Below are 15328 nucleotides of genomic sequence, written 5' to 3'. Positions count from 1 at the left end.
CGGTGTGGTCTGCTGGGGCAGCAGCATCTCTGCTGGGGACAGGAAGAGACTGAACAGGCTGGTCAGAAGGGCCAGCTCTGTTCTAGGATGCCCTCTGGACCCAGTGGAGGTGGTGAGTGACAGGAGAATGGTGACTAAGCTGTCATCCCTGTTGGACAACATCTCCCACCCCATGCAGGAGTCTCTGACAGCACTGAGCAGCTCTTTCAGTGGCTGCGGCACCCACGGTGTGGGACGGAGAGATTTCACAGGTCTTTCCTCCCCACTGCTGTCAGATTCCACAAGAAATGGTAAATGGCCTGTATTTGTATAGCGCTTTACTTAGTCCCTAAGGACCCCAAAGCGCTTTACACTACATTCAGTCATCCACCCATTCACACACTGGTGATGGCAAGCTACATTGTAGCCACAGCTGCCCTGGGCGCACTGAGGCGAGGCTGCCAGACACTGGCGCCACCGGGCCCTCTGACCACCACCAGTAGGCAACAGGTGAAGTGTCTTGCCCAAGAACACAACGACCAAGACTGTCCGAGCTGGGGCTCGAACCGGCAACCTTCCGATTACAAGATGAACTGCCAACTCTCGAGCCACGATCGCCCCGATTGAAAAGACTTTTGCAGCTGATCAAACACACACAAACCCACACATGTGCAATAAGACTAAGTGCAATGCTCTTTTTATGACAAAGTTGTATTTTTACTCAGTTGTATATAGCATTTGTATTCTATTTTTATCCTATTGTATATATTATTTGATTTGATTTTATTCTATTGTATATAGTATTTTATTTATTCTATTCTATTCTGTACAGTTGTGTACAGTATCTTTCTTTATATTCTTATTGCATTCCAGTGCTCTCTAATTTTTGCTATATAACTTTGCACTGTCCACTTTCTGCTGTGACAAAACAAATTTCCCACGTGTGGGACTAATAAAGGTTATCTTATCTTATCTTCTCTTAAAACCCTCCAATGTGGCTGAATTACAACAATTCTGCAAAGATGGGTGGGCCAAAATTCCCCCAACACACTTGATTGGAATTTGATTTTTTGCCCCTTAATAATAAAGCCCTTCATTATGAAACTTCATTTTGTTTTCTTGTGTAATCTTTGTCTTATATTTTAATTTGTTTGATGATCTGAAACATTTAGGTGTGACAAATATACAAAAAAAAGTAATTCAGGAAGGAGGCAAACATTTTTTCACACCATTGTCCATTACAGATACTAAAATTGGTCTGTGAACCCTTATGGAGCAAATGTACATAGGTCTCAATATGTGGAAGGAGGGACCTTTTTTAATGAAGAGAACATGTTGGGAGGAGACAAAGAACAAGATAAACCTAATCAGCTCACCTCCTGTGATGATGATGGAGGGGGTTGAATTCTGCTTTCCACATCTGCTCAACTCCTCTTGCAGAAAGGCTCTGCGTCCTGTCTCAGTTTCCACGCTCATTTACATGATAATATCTTCTGTCTCTGTGCTCACTGCAACTCTTAACCTTCTGGTCATCATCTCCATCTCCCACTTCAAGTAGCCACATATTTTGTAAAGTTAAAAGCTTAATAGCTGTTTTTAAGGAAAAACTTCAAAACAAAACAACAACTATGAATTTATGCTGCAAATAACAAGTGCTTTCTTTCTTATTTCTCTAGGCAGCTCCATAATCCCACCAACTTCCTCCTCCTCTCTCTGGCTGTCTCCGATTTCTTTGTGGGTCTCTATTTGCTCTTTTACATAATGTTTATAGACGGCTGCTGGTATTTTGGTGAATTCATGTGTATTCTGTATTATGTTATTGGCACAATTAACACCTCTTCCTCAATAGGAACCATGGTACTCATATCAGTTGACCGTTATGTGGCCATTTGTGATCCTCTGCATTATCCCATCAAAGTCACCGCAAAAAGAGTTCAGACCTGTGTTTCACTGTGTTGGAGCTTTTCTGCCCTTGCTGGTAGTTACCTCTTAAAGGACAACTTGAAACAGCAAAGCAGGTTTAATTCTTGTGTGGGAGAGTGTGTTGTCCATATTAACTTTATTGAATATGTTGCAGATCTTGCTTTGAGCTTCCTACTTCCTATTACTGTCATTATAGTTCTGTATTTGAGAATATTTGTAGTGGTTGTGTCTCAGGTTCGGGCCATGCGGTCTCATACTGCAGGTGTCACATACCAGTGTTCAAGGAAGGGAAATCCAAAGAAATCAGAGATGAAAGCAGCCAGGACTCTTGGTATTGTTGTAATTGCATTCTTGTCATGTGTCTTACCATTTTATTGTGTCACACTCTCAGGCCAGAATGCTTTCCTCAACGGATCATCTTCTGCATTTGTTTTATGTCTTTTCTATTTTAATTCGTGCCTCAACCCTATCGTCTATGCCTTATTCTACCCCTGGTTTAGAAAATCTATTAAGCTTATTGTTACATTTCAAATACTGAAGTCTGGCTCCAGGAATGCCAACATAGTCAAAGTGACAGAATAGAGTGACTAAAACGAGGTCTCTACTGTTTTAGCAGCAGTTTACGAGTAAGTCAGCCCAAACAAGCAGTGTTATATTTTCAGATTGCAACATTACTCACATATCTGTGACGTAACTAAACCAAGAAACAAAATAAAGTAAAAATGTGTTTGCCCGAAAATGCCTCTTTACTATTGCCCTCATCACTACCCAGAAATCAACTCCTTGTGCTTTGAATCAGGGAACAGTAGATAATGTGTTCAAAGAGAAATTCTTAATTATTACAGTCTTCACTGTTTCTTTGAATTCACTTTACATTACTTTTTTAATTATTTTTTTCTGTAAAACCGAACCAAAGAAATACTGAACAAATTTCATTCATTGAGTTTAATGTTCATAACTGTGTGAGTTAGGCCTAACTTTCTGCAGATCCAAAGCAATAGGCATCATTTTCAATCACTGTAGTACTTCTAGGTGTTGTGAAAATTAGCAGTCAGGTAATATAGAAAGTAAGGCTCTTTCAAATGTTTTTAATATTATAAAAACATCTATTTTAATCCAAACTATGATGTATGAACAGAGGAAACAGAAGTTCAAAGTGGGTTATTTCTGAATTTGTGACACCATCACAAGACCAAAATACAAAGAATGACCAAAAAAAGGGAGGTCTGGATTAGGCAGTCTGGAAATATCCTTTAGGCTGCTGGGTGGGGTGGAAGATTCCCATCATCCACTAAGCATATTTCTTACGCTATCTGTGTTTCTATACACTACCTTGCCAGGTGATGTGAGGTAGAGAGAAGCAGAAGTCTTGTCTTCACAACTGAGTGCTAAAACAAAGCTTTTCCTATTTTCAAATAATTAAGGGTTAAAGGATTATTCCATAGCCAAGGTAAATGAAAATATAAGTTTGAACAATATGTTAAAAATTAGTTTCAGTAGTAAAAATGTTTCCGAAGTCTGAGTTTTCTGTGCTTATACACGATCCAGTTTCAACTTCGGTAGATTAGTGGGTGACTGCAGAAATGCGAGAAGATAAGAACTCAGCTACAAAACCATCATTATACGTGGCTGAACATAGAACCATAACCATGTGTCATTTTGCTGATATGTAATTATGCTTAATACTGAGCAAAATATAATCAAGTATATAAAAAAATTAGTACGTTTACATTTACCCCATATACTAAACAGTAAAATAAAATCTATGCAATGATTCTAACAACAGGCCTGACTGATAGCCAGTATAGAGTCTGACCTTGGTGTGTGTGGTTGGTGCAGGACGGGAGTGAAAGTGACACACACTGTAAATGTATGATTTCATAAAAAGAAGTATTGTATTAAAAAATAAATAACTGACAAACAGAGTTTTAAAAAGTAAAAGAAAGTATTCCTCTGTATTTATATGAAAAAGGATTATGTTAAAATAAATGTTCATGTCAGAATGTGGTAAAAACAAATCTAAATGAAGCTGAATTACGTAAGCTGAATGAAACATAATGTGAATTATGTACGTATGTGACATTATGTTCAAATGACATGGAAGTTTCAATGTTAAGACTGACTAAGAAAATGTAATGAAGCGATTTCAAGGTTTAAATTTTAAACTTTGCGTTAAATCATGTAAGTCATATAGAGCATGGCTGATAAGGTGTTAGTGGACATCAGTTAATTAGAGATCAACAGGGTGAGGTTAGACATCATGAGAGGAGGGAGAAAGGGTGACAGTTCTGTGCGATATCGGGCTGCCACCGTGGTGCTTTGAAAATGTATTTTTTTAGGAGGTGAAAAAATAGAATGTTATGTCTATTTAATACATAATTTCAATGAGTAAACCTTTTTTGTTTAAACATGTGCCATGGTGTGGTCTCCCTTTGCTTGACTTCTTGAAATTTGAAAATACAATAGACAAAATATTCTATATAATAATGTACAGCACACTCTCATAATAAGTTGGGAGTAAGCCTGTGCTGTGAGGTCCCTGCTTCCACGTGTTTATGTAATTAACCAGTGGACAAGTACATTTATATGGTATAACTTATATGTATAGTGTATTTTTATGTACGTTGACCTGGGAGTAGAATTTCTTGTCAACTAGTAAAATAAAGACAACAAATAAGGTTATTCCATTGGTTTTTTAAATAGGAATAGGCATAATGTCCTCTGTTCATCACTGGCTCCATGTGACTCAATATGTCGCACACTGGTTCGCTATCTCTCACACAAAATCACCACAACACAGCCAAAATCCAGCTAATGATTCACTTCCTTATAAACCACTGAATCAGACACTAAAGCAGTGACGTACCGAATGAAGCTTTGGACGTCACTGTGATCACATGACTCTGGTCAGCAGATCCAAGCCTCGAGACTGTGCTTCTGAAAAGTGTGTTGTTTTTTTCAACACATTTGCCGGAGCTTAAGCTTCAATTCGACCACCACTATAGATCTGAGTATTATTATTTGTTAGTGCAAACAGATCTTACAGATTACCCTTGCTCTTTAATTATAACATTTTCTTGGGGCCTACTGTCCAGGCCTCTAAAATTAATGCCAGAAATTACAAGTGCCACAATCAATCAATCAATGTTTATTTTTATAGCACATTTAAAAAGTACCAATGTCCATCAAACTGCTTCACACAAGTGCCGCAATGTGGCTTACAACAAAAGACAACAAAAAACAGTTATAGGTACAGTAGCAACTACAGTTATGTAGCACAAATGCTGATCGGATGGAAGTCCGAACTAATTTGATTCAAAGGCTAGATTAAAGTCTTCACACACCCCTGTTCTCTGTTGCCTGTTGGGGCGGGGGGCTGGGAGGAGGAGTTGGCCGTCCGATTGGGGTCTGGAATGTGGGGCCTCCCTGCTACTGCGGAGTCGGGGGCAGTCTGGTTGTCTCCACCCCAGGGAAAAGGGTAACACTCCTGGGTCTGGGTGCAGTTTTCCCCTCTAGGGGCAAGGGTACCTAGACTGGGGGTATAGAGTACATTTGGGGAGTGTGATTGTGTGTACAGTTTCTACTTATGTCTGTCTCCAGGTTGGGTGAGTGCTGAGTATTTGCATATGTGTGCATGGGGGTGGGAATGGATGTTTGTATCTGTGTGTGCCTGTTTGTCTGTGTCTATATGTCAGGTCGGGTATCAGACGCCACCTCTCTGGGGACATCTCAGGCCCTCCAAGGTATGGAGGCCTATCTCCCCCCACCACTCCCCCTGCCGATGGCTGATGCCCTCAGACATCGGTGCATTGGTGGTTCTTGGTGTCCCGGGCTGGGCACTCAGGTATGCACTGGCTCACTCCCGGTGGCTGCTTGTTGGGACCTGGCGCCTGTGGCTCGGTTGGGCCCCTTCGGGGGTGGGGTGCCCTCAGCCTCTGGGCCTGGGGCTCAGTCCACTCTGGCACAGCTGGCTGCCAACAGAGCTCACAGGCACGTCACTGCAACTCCCTGCGGCTGCTGAGTGATACCTCATCTGGGGCTCTCCTCAGCTCTTTCCGGGAGAGTGGCACGGTTGCCCCTCTGTTGGTCTTCCTTGGTCCCTTGTGTTCTGAGGGTCTCTGGATGTCTGGAGTTTTGATCTCCTCCATACCTGCTTCATGCCCTGGAGGACGGGGCTATGGCTCCCCACACCCTCTAGCAGATCATTACATGAAGGAACCTTTTAAATACAAGCGCGTTCATGCTCACAGGTGTACACACGGGTGCTCACACACACAAACTACACCCTTTTTGGCTCCTACCTCAAAGCACACTGTGCGCTGTCGATCCTACGTGCTGCACAATAATATTCAATATTTAGTATTTAAAGTTATATACACATAGATTATCGCGATGATGTTGTTTAATATATTGCTCTCTCTTTTGCTTTTTTTTCTCTCAACATGTGATCCAGGTGATTGATATATATATGTATTTTTTCCCCGCCCACCTTTTTTTTGGTCACCGTTCCTCTTCCCCGCTGTTTTTCTTTCACTCCCTCTCTTTCTTTCTCCCTTTTCTTTCCCCCAGTCATGTCTGTCCCGTGTGTAGCAAGTGAAAATAAAATAAAATAAACAACAAAAACAAAGGTCAGTCAAATGGACCAATACGGCAAGGCCGGGATGGTCCACTTGGTAAAGCAAATCCGTTGGGTATCTATCTTGGCCTTTAGACAATAATTCAGATGGCAAAAGAACCAAACGGGAGAGGCGGCAACAACAAAAAAACCCTAGATCAAACAACTGAGTTTTTAAGCGGGATTTAAATGATTGTATGGATTCTGACGTGTGAACATCAATTGGAAGATTAGTCCAGAGTTTGGGTGCGGCAATTGCAAAAGCATTGTCCCCTCTAGTCTTTTGTCGGGTCCTTGGTTGCACTAAGAGCAGTTGGTTAGAGGACCTAAGTTCTCTCTTGGGGCTATACAAGTTGAGGAGGTCAGTTAGGTAACTAGGCACCAAGTTATTTAAAATTTTAAAGGTATACAAAAGGATTTTAAAAATGATACAGTATTTGATGGGGAGCCAGTGTAGATTGGCTAGGGCAGGGGTGAAGTGATTATGCCTTCTGGTGCCAGTTAAGAGGCGTGCTGCGGCAATTTGAACTAATTGCAAGCTGGAGGAGAGAGAGTTGGAGGCCCAAATATCACAATAGTTGCAACAGTCCAGTCTAAAAATTGTGGGGCAACCGTGGTTCAGGGGGTTGGGAAGCTCATCTTGTAAGCAATGAATCGAAGGTTGCTGGTTCGATTCCTTTCTCTGTCTGTCTTGGTCGTTGTGTTCTTGGGCAAGACACTTTACCCTACCGCCCACTAGGGATGGGTATCGTTTAGATTTTATCCGATACCGTTGCTAAACCGGTACTTTTGAAATGGTGCCGGTCAGGGCTGGACTGGGCCAAAAAATCAGCCCGGGCATTTTGACTAGTGACCGGCCCACCATGGTATTATAGGAAAAGCCATAAAGCCTTTATAATAAACCTAAACCTACACCATCCTCCCTATTCTGCTATTCTAAACAGTACTTAGCAAAAATATAAAACAACCTAATTTATAATTACATATACCTCACTAATAGGGTTGCCAACTCCCAGCAAAAAAAGAAAAGTAAAAAATAGGGAACCACTCCCCCACCCTCTGCCTCAAGATGCTTAATTGACAAAAACGTTTTTAATTTAATGCACGTATAAAACAAATGCACAGAAATCTATTATTTTTCTCCAGTAATTAAGTAGATTCAACATCTTTCTTCAACAGAATTGCAGACTGCACAGATGGTACCTTCCCAAAGGAAAGAATACTATAACTTACTAGGATATATACTAGCCTTAATATTTACTGAATACAATAATGGATTTCTATACATGTTACATCAGATGAAAACTTTGGTTGTAAGATTCAGATAATTTTTTATTAAAAGCGAGACATTTTAAATAAGAATAAGAAAGAAAAGTATTTCTCTGTGCCCCCCTCTCCCTGTTAATGCCCTACCTGGCCCCCTGGCTAAACTTTGCTAGAGCCACCCCTGCACAGTTACCAGCTGTCAGCTACATAGAAAAGGATCCTGGTGTTATTTGTCTCTCAGAAACAGTTCATAACTTCAACTCATTCATGTCACCTAAAAGGTAAACCTGTTTCTCCATCACCTGTTCAGCTCTGATGATTCAGTAAGGACATCTCCTGGTTTCATCTTCATGTTTCCCTCTCACCACATATCCAAACCGACATCATGACCAGCAGCTTTTACAGCTGTGGCTCCAGCAAACATCAGCTGATACTAGAAAGTAATATTAAATAAATGCTAACAACAGCTGATCAAGCTTAAACATGCTGCTGTTGTTTAGCGCGACATCCGCTGGTTTCCTCTTTCTGGCGCAGAGAAAAGCCGATCAGCTGATCATTCATGATTGAATTAGCAACTTTCTAGCTGAAGTAGCACGGGACAAATCACGTTCCTTTTCACCTCAACTTTAAAGTTCGACCTCCTCGACTGTAATTGGTCCAGCCCAGAGTCGATCATGACCCACTGGCCAATCCACCACCATTCATTTATACCGTTAAAAAAATAAAAGAAATAAAACCCCATCGGCCCATAAAAACGAAAAATCACAAGCAGCCCACCGGGCAAATGCCCGGTATGCCTGATGGCCAGTCCAGCCCTGGTGCCGGTGCTTAAACGGTGCTCGAACCGGTGCTTAAAGAATGGAGAACACAAACTTTGTCCAAAATCCTCTCATGTTTAGCTGATTTTTTGTAAAAAGATAACAATGTCAGCCTTTTCTGCAGCTATAGGGCATATATGGTATCACTCTTGGCTGGAAGCAGTGCTTAAACAATGGAAAAAACACAAACTTTGTCCAAAAACCTCACATGTTATGCTGTTTTTTTGTAAAAAGATAACAATGTTAGCCTTTTCTGCAGCTATAGGGCATATATGGTATCACTCTTGGCTGGAAGCAGTGCTTAAACAACGGAAAAAACACAAACTTTGTCCAAAAACCTCTCATGTTTAGCTGTTTTCCACTTTGTCTTTGGTCATTTTAGCCTTTTTGGCCAGGGTGAAGGGAGCATTTGCCATCAAACAAGAAGACAGCTGCATGTAACTACGACGGTGTTTGCTAGTTCACCTTACATGCATTAATTTAATAACGTGGTTAGCCTACTCAACGTAAATTACACATGAACAACATTAAGCTACTCACGCAGAGAAGAACGGCTGCTGCTGCCATCATCATCCGTCATTTTTCTGCTACACTGGCAGGGCTAGGGGCCAGGACTCTCCTCTTCGGGTTCTTGAGGGATGTTGCTAACTCGGTGCATTTCTCGGCTTTTAAAAAAACGCTATGCGTCTCCAGGTTCGTCGGCAGATTCAAGGTGTTACCTCCTTTGCACAGTATCACAGTATCACCTTAAAGCACTTGTTGCAGGCTGCTGAGTTTGCATCTTTTGCTGTGAAGTACAGCCAGACTTTTGACCGCTTCGCCTTGGGCATTTTTAATCTGTAGCTCTGCTCTAAAAGAACGTACGTACCTGGGCCCGCCTACTATCCTTGCAAAGGTAAAATGATTGGCTAGAATCCAAAGTGTATGACATCTCAGGAAAAAAAAAAAAGCACCGAAATAAAGCACCGAAATGTGCGCTGCTTTTCGGTCTGGTTACTACTGTTTATGTCAGAACCAGTACCCATCCCTACCGCCTACTGGTGTTGGCCAGAGGGGCCGATGGTGCGATATGGCAGCCTCGCTTCTGTCAGTCTGCCCCAGGGCAGCTGTGGCTACAACTGTAGCTTGCCTCCACCAATGTGTGAATGTGAATTGTAAAGCGCTTTGAGGGTCTTGAAAAGCGCTATATAAATGCAATCCATTATTATTATTATTATTATTATTAAAAGTAAGGAAAGTGTGGATAAGCTTTTTAAGGTCTTTATGTGGAATATAGGGCTTTGCCTTGGAAATTTGGCGTAGCTGGTAAAAACTGATTTTCACAACTGTGGAGACTTGCTTGAGGGAGCTATCCAGGACCACTCCAAGATTTCTAACAGTATAAGAGAGATGGCTGACATAGGACCCCAGTGTATCAGTTAGCTGGTCCAGGGGAATGTGACTATCAAAAAACAATCATTTGTGTTTTGTTTTCACTTAGGATTAGAGAGTTCAATAGGGGAGCTACTGTTAACAGGTGGGACTGATAGGATTTGATGCTTCTCAGGTTTGCTTATTTTATCAGTGTTAGCTGGGAAGACACCTGGAAAATTTTGAGGTATGTAGGACTGAGCAAGGCCCGTCACGTACATCAGCTCCATCTGAACTCTACATTATCTACTGGGTAAGACTCATAGTACATATAGGAGGGCCATGAGCGATAAAATGCATTAATTAAATATGACATTAAATAATTAATGTAATGTTTCATTAATGAATTAAATAAATATATCATCAATTAATAAAATGCCCATTCATTTCATTTAAAACATTTAATGATTAATTAATTGATGACATATTTAATTAATGTATTATATATTTAAATTATTATTGACACATTTGTCCAATTATTTAATTATATTAATTTATTTATTTTGTCATGGTCCTCGTGTCTGCCCGGCTGGCTCAGGTGGGCTACATATGTTTTCTTATCTCTCTCGGCTCACGCTGGCCATGCGTCCCCTGGGCGGACCTCATTGCGGGCTCCCATCCCTGAACCTCGCACCTGTGGATCATCACGCACCTGTGGATCATCACGCACCTGTGGTTCATCACTTCACCAGCGTCTCCTACTTAAGGCAGTGGCTGGGAACATCTCACCGCTGGACTATTGAGTCCTCGGTAGTAAGCTCCTGTTCGCTTGTTTCTAGTTTCATTTTCATGTTTTTCGCTAGACTAACTGCTTGCTCCTGTTGGATTCTCTGTTCCTTGGAAGCCCCAGGCGAGCTGAGCTGCTTGTGTGTTACATGTGGAACTGTCTGAAGAATCAACCATGTGTGAAGAGCCCCTGTTCCCCGATCTCCCCTGTGCCCCTCAGGACTCCCCCTCTCTCTCTCACCTGTATATACTAGCACCTGGTCTAGTGTGTAAACAAAAGGAACTGAATTGAGCATTCTGTCTGCGCTTGAGTCCGTTCTGCCTCGTGACATGTTGAATTCATTTTGGCACTCCTTACCCTGGCTGTGTTCATGAATTAATTTTATCTGTCAGTCTCGTCCATTAAAATCAGGGGGCGGGATTAACTCTGAGTCAAAACCATTGCTTTTGCCTGGTGGCCATTGTTTTAGTGGGCATTTCTCAGCACAACAGACATGGAAACTAGCTGAACTATACTTCAAAATAGCCAGATTGTGTCACATTATATACTTATAATATCATTTTAGCCAAGAATGTGATGGTGTAATCTTATGGGCTCAAATTGTAGTCATAAATATTTTATACTTGTACATCAAATGTGTATTTGTGTACTGAGTTTTGTAACCTTGTAAACCAAAATATTTGAAAAATGTAGGTTTGTGCATCTAAAGGTGAGAATTTGTGTGTGTGTAAGAAAGATTTGTTTTTGTAAAAAATATTTACACGAGTTACAAGTTACAGTTAGACACCTTTTTATTTGTATTTTGAGATGTATGTCATTATTTTTTGTATTGTTATTGGTATGTACTACAGCTCCAGCCAACCCTGAAGTAGTGTCAGATAGAGGGAGTAGGAGTAAGTGGGGAGTTGTGTGCACTCCCTGGGAAGAGAGAGGCGAGAGATGAGCAACAGTGTGGACGCAGAGTTCATAGACAGGCGACAAACTTTTATTTTCAGGTTGGCGGTCATTTAACTGGAGTGTGAAAGCTGGTTTACCCTACTGCGAGGTAAAACTGAATCGGTGAATTGTGTGTGAAACTTGTGTCATAAGTTACAGTGTAAAACGGGCTAACCATGCTTAGCCACTAGCGTAACCGCTAGCTTAGCCTAGCCTAGCTCATGTCCTGCTCTGTATTCATGTATTAAGCAAATGCTAATATTGCTGAGAAAGTATGTAAACTGGCATTTAGCTGGGTTATTTGATTCGGTAGGAGACAGACATCTTGCTTGCTCCCTTCTGCTCATGTGTTGAACTTATGTGTTAACGTGGGAATATGTGGATACAGCAACTATGAGTGCTGCTGCTGCGCCCTGCTGGTGGCTTTGACCAGCAGCTATCCACTTGAACTGCCTGGAAGGTTAATTACTGTTTTTTGCACATGCTTTTATTTTACTGCTTACATGGGGGAACAGGGGAAGTGACCATGTTGTTATTAAGGTACAAACTCTGCTGGAACAGAGACAACCAACTGCACAGCAAAAAAAGACAAGAATGCACCCTTCGTGCTCTTTGTGCGAGGGAAGCCGGCCAAGGTAAAGAGCTGTTCACCCTCCACTTGAACTTAGCCAACCTCAGCTGACTTCCCTGTTACTGCCTCTTCTATTCACAACAAGCAATTATACATGAATATGCACGTAGTTTCTTAACACGTGACAGTCTTAAGCAGGCATGTGTGTGTGAGCAAAGTATACGCCTGTGTGTGTGTGTGTGTGTGTGTGTGTGTGTGTGTGTGTGTGTGTGTGTGTGTGTGTGTGTGTGTGTGTGTGTGTGTACGGGTTCGTACTATCCTGGTGGGGACCAAAATCTGACTTTTACTATCCTGGTGGGGACTTTCTGCACCGTGGGGACCAAAATCCAGGTCCCCTCGGGGTTGAAAGCAATTTTCACACTCAAAATGCGGTTTTACTGTCAGGGTTACAATTAGGTTATGGTTAGGTTTAGGGTAAGGGTTAGGGTTAGGCATTCATTTTTAATGGTTAGGGTTAGGGTAAGGGGCTAGGGAAAGCATTATGTCAATGGGATGTCCCCACGAGGATAGCAAACCAGACGTGTGTGTGTGTGTGTGTGTGTGTGTGTGTGTGTGTGTGTGTGTGTGTGTGTGTGTGTGTGTGTGTGTGTGTGTGTGTGTGTGTGTGTGTGGTGAAGCCATACCATACATAGACATAGTTTCTTATCAACCTTTCCAGTCGCCCTGTACAGGATGTGACCTTTCAATTAACTTAACATGTGTATGAGGTATGCTGAAAAAGCAGAAGTGAGCTTCTCGCTAAACTATAAAAATAGGAACTATTTTTATACTATATCTCAAATGAAGTTTTAGAGGTGTGAAGTCTTGCACCTTAGAAGAACACAACTGTCTCGTTTCTAAATGTATAATAGAAAATTATAGCCGACGAGGCTGCTTCTTCCATCTCATGATGCACAGAGTGCACACAGAAGCTTATAAAACCTAATAAGGAAAGACATTTTATCAGCACACATGTACACAATGATTATATAGATCTTAGCACAAGTGACAATCTCAAAAGTATCACTCTCACAATACCCTACCATTGCACACTAACTTTATTAATGTTACTTATTTTCTTTTGTTTTAAAGAAAATAAGTAACATTTATTTATAATTGATCTGCTTGTATGTGGTTCATTTCCATATAGTCTATTTTAATGCACATTTCATGTCATAAGCATCGACCACATGTAAAGGCTAAAAACCAAGAAACAACGTCAAGAACATGCCAAATCCTAACCATGTAGAAATAAACGTTGGCCAATCAGAAGTCTAGAAGCCTGGGAGGGAAACAGTAAACAGGGTTTTGTGCTGCACAAAACCTTAAATACTTCTGAAAAGTTTTTGTGTTTTTCTGTAAAGGCAGCTAATTTTGTGTTACTTTTCAAGTGTCTTCATCATTTAAAATGTTAATAACTAAAGACAGCATTATGGTTGGTGTAGACTCACAACTTAGGAATGAACAAAATGCATAGAGCATCCATAAATTTAATTTGTTAAAAAGTAAAATTTATTCAAATCCGACGTCGGGATTTGGGTTGTCAGAGCGTCTGTGTTGAATGCTGAAGCCACGTCCGAAGTTTACTCTGACGCCTCTGTCTTTCTAAATGGAGAGACAGTAACTGCATCTGTATATGTAAGCGTGTAAAAACTGCAGATTGTCAGATTAACAGCACCAGTATTTTTTCTATATCAGCCATTGTAAAAAAATCATCTCATGTAAACAATAACATGGTACACAGCGTGACGTCAAAAAAGACGCACACCTTTGACGTTGCATGACGAAATCTCAGTTTTCCTTGTCCAGAGTTTTCGAAAATCTCCACCCTGGCAGGAGTTTTTAAAAATCTTTTTCAGTGACTCAAAATGCTATTTATGTGTGGACAATAGGCCCAAACGCATACGAAAAGCTGCGTTTTCAAAAATACCTATATACGTGTGGATGTAGCTGTTACGGTCTGCGGGGCAGACCGAGTGGAGAGAGTGAGGTGGACACAGGTGTGGACACAGATGAGGAGACGAAACTGAATCCCAACCGAATTTGGTGCAGATGCATGAAAGAACCATGAGAAAACATTGACTTGAAATAAACACTAAGAACATGACCTGCAACGAATCTTGAAAAAACACTTGACATGACCTCAGGGACCATACACAGACAACGCCACACTGACAAAGAGAAACACGGGGCTGAAATACACAGAGGGATAATGAGGGTAACGAGGCACAGGAGGAGAACACAGCTGGGAGTAATTGACAAGACGAGACAGGGGAAGCAAAACTCAATGCATTTACATAGGACACAGACTTTCAAAGTAAAACAGGAAACAATTCACTAAGACACAAACTTAACACAGGACTAAAGCTATACTAAACACGAGGGTACAAGAACAAAACCTTAACTGAAACATAGACTAAGAATAATAATAATTAACAAGACACAACCAGAGATTAAGAATAGCCCATAATAAAAAATCAAACCAAAAGATAAGAACTCAAAATGCTGGGTCGAAATGACCCAGAACCATGACAGTAGCATAAAAGAGTTAGTAGTTTATTTATTTGCTCCCTGTAATTTACTGCATTGCAATATTTTTATTTGTTTAATTGTTTACAAAAGCTTTGAGGTGTGTGGAAATATTCTGTATGCAAGATAGATGATGTTGCTCAAAAATTAAAAGTGCCAGACATTGGGAATATGAAGAAGAAGAACAGGAATTAAGAGAACTGAGAGAATTGAAGACCAGTGACGGACATTAGAACAACTGTAAAAATTGGATGCAGTTGTTCACACTAAACCCAAACATTCACCATCTTCACTCATGTGGCTATCCCACTGGCGCCAGCTGAAGGCCTGCCAAGGTCGAAGCTGACTGGAACAACAAATTCTTCCCATGATAACAGATTGTTGTGAGAACTCTTTGTCCCTCCTTCAAGGCCACCTGGGTCTACTGGAGACTGTTGACCTTTGCTTAACCGGGCGTGGTGACACTTTCTCTCAGCTGAACACGGGATACACACACACACACACACACACACACA

The 15328-nt window shown here is 41.1% G+C and overlaps 1 protein-coding gene across 1 annotated transcript; it reads left to right on the top strand.

Annotated features, from left to right (window-relative positions):
* The first annotated feature begins 1366 nt into the window (after window positions 1-1366).
* LOC134644564 (trace amine-associated receptor 13c-like) lies at window positions 1367-2484 on the top strand. The gene is made up of 2 exons (XM_063497653.1): window positions 1367-1533; window positions 1656-2484. Exons 1-2 carry the CDS (start codon window positions 1367-1369, stop codon window positions 2482-2484), a joined length of 996 nt encoding a protein of 331 aa, XP_063353723.1.
* Window positions 2485-15328: the final 12844 nt, after the last annotated feature.

Source organism: Pelmatolapia mariae, linkage group LG16_19 (assembly GCF_036321145.2).
Source record: "Pelmatolapia mariae isolate MD_Pm_ZW linkage group LG16_19, Pm_UMD_F_2, whole genome shotgun sequence".
In the NCBI taxonomy this organism is placed as follows: Eukaryota; Metazoa; Chordata; class Actinopteri; order Cichliformes; family Cichlidae; genus Pelmatolapia; species Pelmatolapia mariae.
This window is presented reverse-complemented; position numbering and strand designations above follow the sequence as displayed.